This window comes from Myxocyprinus asiaticus, chromosome 1 (assembly GCF_019703515.2).
Source record: "Myxocyprinus asiaticus isolate MX2 ecotype Aquarium Trade chromosome 1, UBuf_Myxa_2, whole genome shotgun sequence".
Lineage (NCBI taxonomy): Eukaryota > Metazoa > Chordata > Actinopteri > Cypriniformes > Catostomidae > Myxocyprinus > Myxocyprinus asiaticus.
In genome coordinates, this window is record NC_059344.1 from 48,748,571 (window position 1) to 48,761,824 (window position 13,254).

Here is a 13,254-nt window from a genome sequence, read left to right on the forward strand (position 1 = left end):
TGGCTGTTCAACCTGAGAGAGCTTGAGAGGATCTGCAGAGAAGAATGGCAGAAAATCCCCAAAACCAGATGTGCAAAGCTTGTCACATCATACTCAAAAAGACTTGAGGCTGTAATCGCTGCCAAAGGTGCTTCAACTATACTGAGTTGAGGGTCTGAATACTTGCCAATGTGATTTCAGTTTTTTTCTTTTTAATACATTTGCAAAGTTATTAAAAATCTGGTTTTTGCTTTGCCATTATGGGGTATGGAGTATAGATTGAGGTAAAAAAAAAAAAAAAAAAAAAAAAAAACTAATTTAAAGCATTTTAGCATAAGACTGCAACAACAAAATGTGAAAAAATGAAGGGGTCTGAATGCACCGTATATATATATGCACTACCGTCTTGTGTATGTCCTGTCTTATTGAGTGTTATTTATTGTTTGAAATGTACTATTGTACATTTGAATTGAATTAGACAATTGTAGACTATTGTCTAATTCAATGCCATGCAGATAGCCCATCCTATTATATGTGTGCTCAAATGTACACTACCGGTCAAAAGTTTTGAAACACTTGACTGAAATGTTTCTCATGATCTTAAAAATCTTTTGATCTGAAGGCATATGCTTAAAAGGTGACTACTTTGAAGATGCTACAATATAACACAGTTTTGATTTATTTTGGATTTTGTTTAGTCACAACATAATTCCCATAGTTCCATTTATGATATTCCATAGTTTTGATGGCTTTACTATTACGTATTCTAAAATGTAAAAAAATACATATAATAAAGAATGAGTGTTTCAAAACTTTTGACCGGTAGTGTATTTTAAATGTTTTAGTCCAATGACCTGCAATTCAAAATAAATGACAATAATCATGACTGAAATAATAAAACAATGATCTATTGTTCAAAATGAAAAATAAACACTATCTGGGCACTTTGGTTGTCAAACATAGTGGAACAGTTAATGTTAGTGATGAATAGTTAATGTGACCTGTGTTAACTCTGTGAACTTGAGAGGAACTGATTTCATGCATTCACTAAAAGTGACCATGGGTTCAGTTGGTAAAAGTAATTGCAAAAAGTTAGTTCTGATCTACTCTAGCATCATTTGTTTGCAGATGCCACATGGATTGATTTTTATCTAATGCAATGATATTTATACAAAGTATTTCTCTGCATATTTTGCTGATAAGATACTATTTGCAACAAACAAAAATGTAACGGCTTCAATTATCATCATTGCTGTGCACACTTACCAAATGTGGCCCTCTAGAAAAAAGCTTTGCAGATCACACCACATCACTGTTCAAAAGTCACTAATAATTAATTTGTAGAATCTATAAATATCTGGGTCATTAAGGTTTTACAGGAGACAGAAAGTTTGCATTATAACAAAAAAAGGCATGTGTTGCATGCAAACAGTCTTTATTATGAACGTCCAATGAATAAAAATCACTGTGACTCTCAACCTTCCCACTTCCCACTTCCATCATCATTTTACCAAAACACAATATATTAAGCACAGCTAACCATCAATGCATCAAACATACGAGGCAGAGACCTTTTTTTTTTCTTTTTTCTTTTTTTTTTTAAATCATTGGTTTTATTTGAAATGCAAGATTAATTCAGAAAATGATATGAAGATCCTCCTACATTACTGTACATACTCAAGTGCTGCTGTAGTTGCCTTTAGTCTGCTGTTGCTGGCTTTAGACTGGCATCTTGTAAAAGTTATTCACAGTGAAACCTGAAAATATGACACCATCATTTAGGAACACTAAGAATAGTACAGTGTTGTGGAGAAAATAGTGCATTATCACTGAACTTAATACTGGAACTGCAGCCTAAGCTTCACATTTCTAAATCAAATCAATTGTTGTCTGAAGTAAGTTTGCTTTCCATCATCAACCGTACCAGCATTACAAAGTTAATGACTTCCAACAACAGTGTCAGTGCAATATCACTGCATCCCTTTTAAAGAAGATGCTTTACAGTTACAATGTTGTGCCATGTAAGATTTAGTTTTTAAACAACTGCATTGAAAGAAAATTAAAAACATGGACCAAGATTATAAGCGTCCTATTTTGTAAATGACCATTTGCTAATTTCAATGATTGTACTGTAGGATTCCTGTACAATTTGAGAACATGTCTCTCATTATTTATGTTCATTTGGTGACTTCTGAAATGGAGCTATAAATTAATTCTCTCTACATTTTAAAAATAACCAAACACACTGTATTTATCTACAGTTACAGTATGATACAAACAACAGAGATTTCGGAGACTTCAGCTATTCTGCAGTTGTCCTTAGTTAACAGAGCTGGTAAGAACTGTTGATCAGCAAAGGCTGTTCAAGCAAATCATGTTTTGGTTAGCTACGACTCTCAAAAGTTCAATACACCACTCTAATGTGTGGAAAATGCAACCCTTTATTCAAACCATCTCAATGGAGAGATTGGCCCCTGACAACAAAAGGGAATATTTATGAAATTTTTTTTGTTGGTCCCTTGTTTCATTTTACACCACACCATCCCTCTGTCTGTCCATTAGTCTTCCTCTAACCTTGCTTCTGTTTCTTCAGATAGCGTGCACGCTGGGACAACCCCATGCTCATAACATACTTGTTGAGCAGTTTTGCAGGAAGCAGAGCAGTAGTCACCCAACCCTGCAGCAACAACATAATAATTACAGACTTGTTAGACTGTCAGAATCCAGAAAATAAAAACAACCCAAAAATTTGCTTTAGTACTATAGTTCTCCAACATGGTCCTTTTTTAACCACAATTTGTAGGACTAAATAGGTAGTAAGGAGCTTCTTAATTGGGTGATCACTGACATGGAGTTGCCCTCCCTTTTCTGCTATAACAGCTTCCACTCTTGCGGGAGGGCTTTCCATTAGATGTTGGAATATGGCTTTGCTACCATTGAGACACAACAGCACCAATGAAGTTAGCTACTGATGCTGGGCAATAAGGCCTGGCTCACAGCTTTCCAATTTATCCCAATGTGTTTAAGTCTGGGCTTTGTGCAGGCCAGCCAGATTCTTCCACCTCACTTTCTGCACTAAGGGCTGTTTGTCTTAGGAGACTGCACGGCTGTATAGTCAGTTTTATGTACCTGTTAGAAATAGATGTAGTAATGTAGTGTACTTTAAGAGGTTCTCACCATGATGGCATGAGGGAGGTAACCGTTGGTCTGAGTCTGCAGCCCTACAGTGCTCAGCTGGGCTCTTACATAGCGTTCTGGAGTGGGAATGTCAAGAGAGGCCCTCTTGATCTTGCTCAGTTTGGTCGTCACAAAAAAGGGTAGCACACTCTACAAGATGTTGAAGTAAGCATTTAAACTAGTATAAATCTGGTTTAACAGAATACATCATCAACCTAAACCTGGAGCACTCTAAATTTTAAATGGATATGTATTTCAAATAATTTTTTTGTATAATTAATGTTACTTCAGACAGCAACAATATAATACAGTGAGGCCTGAATCTTGTTTTGTCCCTCTAGAAGCCTCCCGTTTTAAACTACTCTATCTTTCACTCACCTGTATGATAATCCCTTTGCTTTTGTACTCGGCATCAAGTCCACAAGAAAAGAAGTCCACAAAAGCCTAGAGGAGTGAAAATAATCATGTATTGTGTTGCATTCAACATTATGAAAGTAACAGACTTGCATTAAAAAAAGACTCTTCAAATGACCCAAAACATCAGCATTAGAAAAGTAAAAGTAATACAATTACTAAATTAGTGCTGATTAACATCAACTACTAAACCTCAAAAATACTGCTAAACGCAATTAAGAAATTCCCTGAGGAAACATTCCATAGCCAATATTATGGAAAAGAGAGGTGGAAAGAGAGGCGACTTGCCTTTGTGGAAGAATAGAGGGTAAGGAGAGGAACTGGGTACATGCCACTAGCCGAAGCAATATTCAAGATCACTCCTTTAGACCTAGAAAGAGTTAAGTCAACATTTATGTTCAAACTGTTGTACTACAACAAGTAATCATGTCTAATAAAGATAATTTTGCTTAAAATGTCCCAGGTATTTGTTCCATTTACACTTTACTCATTTGACAGCACAAAATTATCCCTTCTAACTCACAGGTACCTGTTAATGGATTCTTGCATGGCCCTGTTGCTATGGCAACTGGTGCCCATGCCAGAGTACATATTGTTGCATTGTACTACTGTGCAGCAGACTCTAGTGGCATAAAGGGGACAAGCAACTGTCTGAACTCCAGGCACTTCCAGTTTGGCTTTTTCCCCCAAATTAAGCAAATTCAAAACATTGATATTAACTGAGAAAAACTATTATTGGAAATCTTCCCTAAATCCCTTTTAAAGAAGATGCTTTACAGTTACAATGTTGTGCCATGTAAGATTTAGTTTTTAAACAACTGCATTGAAAGAAAATTAAAAACATGGACCAAGATTATAAGCGTCCTATTTTGTAAATGACCATTTGCTAATTTTAATGATCGTACTGTAGGATTCCTGTACAATTTGAGAACATGTCTCTCATTATTTATGTTCATTTGGTGACTTCTGAAATGGAGCTATAAATTCATTCTCTCTACATTTTAAAAATAACCAAACACACTGTATTTATCTACAGTTACAGTATGATACAAACAACAGAGATTTCGGAGAATTAAATTAAGCAAATTCAAAACATTGATATTAACTGAGTAAAACTATTATTGGAAATCTTCCCTAAATGTTTTCCTTTAATTCTGTGATTATTTCTTCTGTGCATGTGAATTTTAGCTTGACACCGTCAGCCTCTGCAGCAAAAAATAATTAATCGCTTATCATCAATATGCAGTTATAATTGCTAGGGTGATAGATCAAAGGAAAAAATATGTAAAAGTTTAACATTTGTTCATGAGTCCTAAAAAAATTTCACAATACCTCATTCTGGTAAGTTTTGAACTTACCTATCTACCATCCTGGGCAATACCAGCCGTGTCATCTATGAAAAGAGATGATCTGGTAAGAGTGCATACGTTTATATATGATCAGAACTGAGGCACAACTCAAATACTTCTGCAGCATTTAAAGATAAATTAAGAACATGGGATTATGAAATTTGACATATTCCAAAGATTTTTTTTTTTTTTTACTAAAGTTACAAATGCAAAACAATGTACACTACAGAAGTTGGAAAGACCTGGTCCATGTCTTTTGCACCAACAGAATAACACACTTTGGATCCAGAGGGTGGCAGCATTAACTTAAACTTTCAGGCTGCATAGAGGTGCAGTGGCAGCAAGCTTCACACAACTTTGTTGAGTACACAGAAAGTGTTTATACATGGGGAGAGTTTTATATATGTAAATGTATATGTGTTTCATATATCTATTCAAATTTGTTAAAAGGGTCATATAATGGGAATTCAAATTTCCCTTGAACTTTTGAGATAAGAATTGATTGTACTATAAAATCCTACTGTAACTGAGAACTCAGAAATTCTCCCCAGTGAAAAATTGACCATTTATTGAAAGCAAGCTGCAAAAATGCCATGTTCTGAACTTCTGCAACCTTCTAACATCAGATGAACATATTCGAACACATCCACATTTACACATCAGCAATGCTTTGCAAAAAGGCTACTATTGAATGAGCCAATACAGAAACAAATCTAAATCCAATTTCACATGAGATAAGGGCATTTACTTTAAATAGGAGTCTTAAAGGCACAGCACCAAAAATGGCCTGTTAAATTCTAAGGATTACAAACATCTTCACATTTCAGATAAAACTATGTATGTAGGGTATATTTTGTAGACATCTGTGGTCTAAGGCTGCTCATGATGAGTGTGTTAAGTGTTCATAGTCTACATGCGTAAACATCTGTATTTAAATATACATGTACAGTATATACAGTATAGTCTGTATCATCTCTGTGTACACTGTATATCAAATACACATGAAAACAATCAGACTCAACAGCATTATGCTCTAAAAAGCTGGCTTTAAGATTTGCGTAAAGAGCAGAAATGCCACTGACCTGACAAATTGATGTAATATTGATGTTGATCATGTTGTTGATGAACTGCAATCACAAAATTCAAGAGATTAAAAACCAAAATTGACAATTGTGAAATTACACTTCTATCTTTACAAGAGTAGAGTTCTGCATAAAACACAGATCACAAAAGTAGTACACAAACTCACACTGTCAACATTAGGAATATTGAGAAAGAACTCTGGGTAAGAATAAGACACTCCAACATTGTTAACTGCAGGTGAAAGACAAAAAAAGAAGAAAAAATGAATTTATTAGGAAGTTAATTGAAAAAATCAAAGCAAAGAGATCAAGAAACACACAGGTTACTTTTGAGTATGACTTCTACTTCCCCACAGCTGCAAAACACTTAAAATACCTACAAATAGTAATATACCTAAAACTCCTATTTCAAGGCCAACCAGTCCAGACTCAATCTTAGGGTAGATGTCCAGGGATCCAAAGTCTGCAGAAATTGTTTTGGTCTCTACATTATACTTGCTTTCTGGGGAAAAAGAGGAAAAGCAAACATCTATTCACTCACTCACTCTACTAGATGACTGTGTCTCGTTTGGAAGGATGCGTCCTCCGGAGGTCGCATTTGTCGGACCCATACGTCATCAAGGCTGTCTAGTTTCAGAAAAGAGAGTAGGACACTTCGAATGCGACCAGGAATTCGGAGGATGCATGAGATGTATCCTTCGTGGGCACTCATAACCCACAATTCTTTGCTTCAACGGAAATGTCTAAAAAAAAAAATAACGCCAATTTGCCCTTAAATATGATGTTCAAACGCAAGGAATGTTAATTCCCAAGTTGAAGTACCTCAGTAGATGGGTGCAGAGTATATAATATCTATAATTATATTAATATATAATTAAAATAAAGTAATAGACTAAAAGTACACCTGTAAAATCTATTTTCTTTTCTCTTTACATCATAACTCCTAAAATGTACCTCATGCATTGCCTTCCAGAGGGACTTGTTAAAGAGTGGCGTGCTGTCATAGCAACCATGTTACGTTCTGTTTCCGTTTGTCCTATGAAGGCCATCTCATTTAAACGAGGCTTGTTTAAAGGAGGACACTCAGTATACTGCAGCCTTCAAAGGACTCGTCCTATCTAGCACGCAGCCTTCGAAACGAGACACAGAGTCATGCTTAACTGAAAGAAATGAGCAGGTGCATTTGTGATGGTAAAGACATGATACAACTTGGCATATTGGAAATCATAAGGATTCTTAAAAGCCTACTGTTAACTGTCACTTTTGCATTTTGTTTGTGTACTGTATAAATGTAATGTGTTGTATAGGGCTGTCAATTCATGAAAAAAATTGAATCAAATTACTGACAGTATAGATTTATTAAATAATTTAGTTATAAATAATCACAAAACAGTATTTGGTAACACTATTGTGGCAGAAAAGTAAAACACTGACCAGACATTACAGAAAGTGACTTTAGAAGTCAATTGTTACTGTTTGTTTTATTCATTGAACATAAGCCTGTCAGTCACCTTCAGTCCTCGTCAACCCACTTTCCAATCAGGTTTGTCAAATCTGTCTCGGGTAGATTTAAGGGCTGTTCATATTCTTGCATTCCATCAGTAATCTTGCACTGTTATTTTTTTATTATTATTGTTGGTCCATATACACATGCATCAGACAGACATCTTTGGCTGTTGTACCATATCTCGCTGTTTTCTCAGTATCATACGCCAAGAGTATAGCATTTTTTTAAAACATATCTCGAGACTACTACATTCTGTTTAATTTTTCTATACTGTGTTTTTCTGTTTTGAGCGCACAAACGCACACTGTGTGAACGGCTCCTAAGGCCCGAAACATACTGAAGCACATACTCAAACATAACATATGTAAGAACGTGAATGCCGGTGCTTATAGCAATGCAAGCTTTACATTTTTGCATACCGAAATGCATCAGGCTGCAAATCACAATACAACGCAAGTACATGTTACATTCTCAGGGGTACAGCATGCATTAGTGTTGTCTTCTAGTAATCTTGCTGAGCAAGTTAAAGCCAATATGTTAGTAACAAGCTACGGTAGCCACCTGAATAACAACACATCTAGATTAATGGGACAAACATTTGAAGTTAACTATATCACCCCCTTGACTACTGAGGTTCGTTAACACCAGAGCACACAAGAGCACGCATTATGCATGTTCACTGGGACCAATGCAATGCGTTGGCCAAGCATTCGCACCTGTATTTGCGTGTGAAGTACGTTTCTGGCCTTACTTGCTCTTTGCTGCCTGCTCTAGGTTTGTGTGATTTGGCATATCGGTGAACATAATACATTCATTAATTTTTTTCTTGAATTATTATATTTAATAAATTAACAAAATTAACCTCATTTAAAATAAACTAAACTTTGGACCACACCACACATGTAAGGAAAGAGTCATATGTACAAAAACTCATTTGTCAAAATACTCCAATTCCGTCTGATGACAAGTGCCAGTGTTCAGTTGAGGTCACTGGGTTGATTTCCTCCATTCGCTGCTCACTCTCTCTCATGCCAGCCATAACATCTCCAGGATCCACCTACATCTGTGAAGTCGCACTTTGCAGCAGCAGCAAGCCAGCTCAATTGGCAGAGTCCCTGCCTTTCAACACAGCGCTAAAAATAACCCAGCTCATTAACATCCACATTCATTTAGCAGAGGGAGACACTCACTGCCTCACTATTCATACACACACACACACACACGCGTGAATAGGTACCCCACAGGTCCTCTGCACAAGCACACACAAATGCACATTTGCCAGCACATGGGTGCACACATGTGCGTGAATTCTCTTAAACATGCCATAGTCCTTAGATCAATAGTCAGCCAACCAAAAGTGTGGATAAAAATGAATGGGTGCTGCTCCATTCATTCAATGATGTTATACTAGCACATCCTGCCTTTGCTTTGCTTTTGTAGTGCCAGTGGTACAATAGAACCCAATCACACATTCAACAGGGGAAATATTTATAAAATTAGATTTATGAAATGTAAGCTGTCTTATAACAGTGATAAAACATACATAAAACAATAGTTAAGCAATAGAGTCTTGATTTAATAATATTGTATAAGCAATGGGTAAAGTGAGTGCATTGATAAATATCAAGTAAATATCAAGTAGGACAGTATTTGACCATTTTGAGATGGCATTATTGGCACTGGCAAATAATTATGATAAAAGTGTAAGAGAAAAAAAAAACAGTTCATAAATGAATAGTTAACATTGTGTTTTACATTTTTTAGTGAATTTTTCCTTAATATTTGCAACAAATATTAGTTACAAGCACTTTTGTTTACATCTCATATGCTGTAATTAAATTGTGTTATATGTATATGTTAGTTTTATATCGGCCATAGAAAAACCCATAACAGCCGGTCTATAGAGTGCATTGAAGGTGGAAGCGGACACCTACCGATAGCTTTGGACACTTCATCCAGCTTTTCTTGAGTACGGCTGATAAGAACAATAGCGAAACCTTGTCGAGCAAGCTGCACAGAATCAGAAAAAAACCCTCAGCATTTAAACTGAATTCACATGATCAGATCAAAATTACAGTAAACTAGCCCTCCAAGTATCCTTTCTATCTGTATTACTCTGCAAAGACAGAGCATAAGTATTTTTAAAAGAATGACTTCATTACAGAATCAGATGTCATTATCAGATCTATTGTTTTGAGCATAATAACTCAAAATTGTATACAATATCAGCATTCATAAAGGCCATCAAACAGTAGCAATGAGAAGCAGAAGGGTGGTAAATGCTTGCCAGTTTATATGAGGCAAACCTCTGAGAGCAGAGTCCTCCCTGAACTCTTACTGAGACCTCTACTTTGATGACTCATTGTGATTTCCGTGAAGAGAGGGGAAAAAAACACATAAAACCTGAGGAATCTTACCTCCTCCGCATAGGCTTTTCCGATTCCATCAGTGGCCCCAGTCACAACTACAGAGAAAAAGACAAGTGTCAGATGGAGGTTACTGAGGGAAGGATGTAAATTACCAGCACACTGAGTGAATACAAACATATTAAGCAACAATGTACAAAAGGCTGTGCAATATTGGGCATATTGTCACGGCTAAAGTTTATTGTTAGGCACAATGTTCAGCAAAGGGCCTAGAACTGTTTTGCCAGAACTATTAGCACCAATATAGCACAGACTCAAATGTCTTCCTGGTGACAGAAAATGTTCACTAGAAATAATGACACTATTCTTTTTATTATTATTATTATTAAAGCAAAGTGCCATTCTTCTGCTAGAAAATATAGTCCCTGACTAGAGCCATATATATGATGAAGAACATACTTAAAATATTTAGGCATGCAGGTGAGTAGTATGAATATATTCCCACAATTTCCCAGACATATTTCATACGAGGGCATTGTCCAGTGATCCGAATATATGATGTAATGACAACAGCAAAAATAATTTACTCTGGTTTGTTTATTAAACAAGTACAGTGGATCCTTTTTACACCTCCAGGTTTTGGAACAAGGAAGTAAATGATTGCTGGGTAAACTTCGAAAGCGGTGGATGGCAGTGAATGAGAGACCACACCAAATAACATTTTTGTCTACCCATTTGCTCCAACATCAAGAGAAAAATGCCACTATTACGTTTCCACAACTAAAAAAAATGAGAGCGATGGATTACAACCGTCAGAAGAGAGAAGATGGCAAATTTACAGTCACTTTCTCAGCAGCTGTGTTAGAAACCTCATCGCATCTGTGGTAACTCATTTTTAAAAACAAATTCCAGGGTATTATAATTCAAGGTATAATGTTATACATTTACACTAAATAAAAAAAAAAGCAAATCTAAAAAAAAAAGTTAGCTAGATTTACGCTGCTAAAGGCTGTATAGCACTTTCAGTGCCTGACTTGCGGCTCTCCACAGTTTATTTATTTTAGTATTTTTTTCTAAATTTCTCAGATGCACATTTCAGAATGAAGTGGGTCATCCGGGTATTTCTCACCTACTGTTTTATGAGGTTTCAGACACCCCATGCTATTTGCATTCGGACGTAGCCAATCAGATGTTTTGCTTCATAGCTGTTACTATATTGTGAATGTTAGCACGTCTGTAAAACTATTGACCAGTGAGGATTCCAGACCTGAAAAATTCCAGACCACTTTTTATAATAAAAGTGCAGTCACACTAGCCTTTACTTATGTGAAATTACTTTGGATTATGCAACAAATATTAGCAACAGGATGTCGTTCAAATATGTTATGGTATGTTAAATATACTATCTACTTCTTTTCCCTGCAACACTGCAAACCAAGCAGCTTTTAAATCTGTATTTTTATTTATTTTTTTGCATTGAGCTACTCTGACATTTAGGTCCTCTACTGGTCAAATGTCTTTTCATCATACAAATTCGGAGGTCAGAGTATACCACTTGAACTTGAACTTAGGTATACAAAGGAAGACAAAACTTCATATGTGCTTGCATTTTTGGTCTACCACATTTGCATGCGTATAAATGAATGGAATTGAATTGAGAGCATCTAGTGTGTGAAGTCTAGTGTGACCACACCTTAATGTGTTAAAACACACTGACAGCATGTGCAATAAACTTTGAGAAACAGTGCTTAAACTACAAATACAAGAGATCACCTTTGGTGAAAACAGACTACGCTCACTAAAGAAGCATTAAAGGGTTAGTTCACCCAAAAATGAAAATTCTCCCATCATTTACTCACCCTCATGATATCCCAGGTGCGTATGACTTTCTTTCTTCAGCAGAACACATTTGAAGAAAAATGGAAAAATATCTCAGCTCAGTAGGTCCTTAAAATGCAAGTGGCTGGTGATCCGACTTTTGATGCTCCAGCTGTTAAATTAATGTCTTCTAAAGCGACATGATCACTTTTGGTGCGAAAACCATAAATATTTAAGTACCTTTTAAACTCTAAATCATCGCTTCTGGTCAGCAGCAGTATGCACGTGTAACGTAATCGCATTGACACATGAGAACTGACGCACGTGCGACACAGCAGGAAGAGAAACGCTGTTTACAACCGAGTAGGAGGAACGCTGTTCAGAAGCTTTGTTGGTTTTGGTTAAGATCTGTATTTGTATCTGTATTTGTTCCTTTACTCACAATAGTGCGTTTGTGTGCTTATCCTTGATGTCTCAACCGAACGTAGAAAGTGAGATTATGTCCATAACATGCCAACACAAATACTGTACGTCACACGAGAGACCACGTGAACTCCACTCTCTCGTGAAGCTTACTGGAAGCTATGGTTTATAGTTTTAAATATCGATCTTTTTTTGCACCAAAAGTGATCGTATCACTTTAGAAGACATTGATTTAACTGCTGGTGTCGTATCGATGAAGTTTATGGTGACTGTCTGTGATTTTTGGAGCTTTAAAAGAGAAATCTTCACTTGCATTTTAAGGACCTACTGAGCTAAGAAATATTTCTATTTTTCTTCAAATGTGTTCTGGTGAAGAAAGAAAGTCATACACACCTGGGATATCATAAGGGTGAGACAATGAGAGAATTTTCATTTTTGGGTGAACTAACCCTTTAAGTTACTCGTTTACGACTACACTATCACACAACCATTAAAAGGAAACTGAACTTCTGTATAATTTACAAACTATTACTAAATATGAACTGGAACTCTCAGCCATGTTAAACATCACAGCAGGACAGACATCATGTTTCTATGCAGTTCTCTCAGTTGTCCTGGCTTCACCTTGATAACACAAATGGTTCATATGGTTCACCTCTCTGTAAAAATAGCTCAAAGTGAAACAAAGAGGCAAACGACCAGTAGCTGCTTCACGTTTACAGGAAAAGCTTGAATTTCTCTCTCTTAACTGGGCATCAAGTACATGGGTGGCACATCTCCACTCTTTAGCCTGACATGTTTGGTGTCAGAGATGCCAGCACTGTTTAAAGATTTACAAGGGCAGCCTGCATACACTGACTGGAGTAACACAAGAGAGTGTTGAGTGGGAGGGGTGGATGACGAACAATAAGACAGCGCAAGGGAGGAGCGAATGAGGACTGATCCTGGGGGCAGTTAAAAATAGAAAGGGAAGAGCAAAAGGCAAGCAGCTAACAGAGAGTACAGTTGGGAGGGGGCGGCACACAGTTAGAGGCAAGGGAACCATTTTCCAAGTTATTTTTAAGCACATTTACAATACATTACTCCACATGAGTGAAGGAACCAACACTGGGGACGCATAACGCTCCGAGCGTGTACTG

At 36.5% G+C, this 13,254-nt stretch overlaps 1 protein-coding gene across 1 annotated transcript in view; it reads right to left on the reverse strand.

Annotated features, from left to right (window-relative positions):
• Positions 1 to 1,408: 1,408 nt before the first annotated feature.
• The window catches only part of LOC127446648 (very-long-chain 3-oxoacyl-CoA reductase-B-like), a 35,436-nt gene continuing 23,590 nt past the window's right edge, over positions 1,409 to 13,254 (reverse strand). Inside the window, exons 2-12 of the mRNA XM_051707747.1 lie at positions 9,926 to 9,972; positions 9,443 to 9,518; positions 6,396 to 6,503; positions 6,169 to 6,233; positions 6,002 to 6,046; positions 4,929 to 4,963; positions 3,859 to 3,940; positions 3,535 to 3,600; positions 3,157 to 3,306; positions 2,554 to 2,656; positions 1,409 to 1,736 (exon numbers count right to left, since the gene is read on the reverse strand). Coding sequence (XP_051563707.1) covers positions 1,699 to 1,736; positions 2,554 to 2,656; positions 3,157 to 3,306; positions 3,535 to 3,600; positions 3,859 to 3,940; positions 4,929 to 4,963; positions 6,002 to 6,046; positions 6,169 to 6,233; positions 6,396 to 6,503; positions 9,443 to 9,518; positions 9,926 to 9,972 — 815 coding nt within the window. The 3' untranslated portion in view covers positions 1,409 to 1,698. The remainder of the gene's footprint in view (positions 1,737 to 2,553; positions 2,657 to 3,156; positions 3,307 to 3,534; positions 3,601 to 3,858; positions 3,941 to 4,928; positions 4,964 to 6,001; positions 6,047 to 6,168; positions 6,234 to 6,395; positions 6,504 to 9,442; positions 9,519 to 9,925; positions 9,973 to 13,254) is intronic.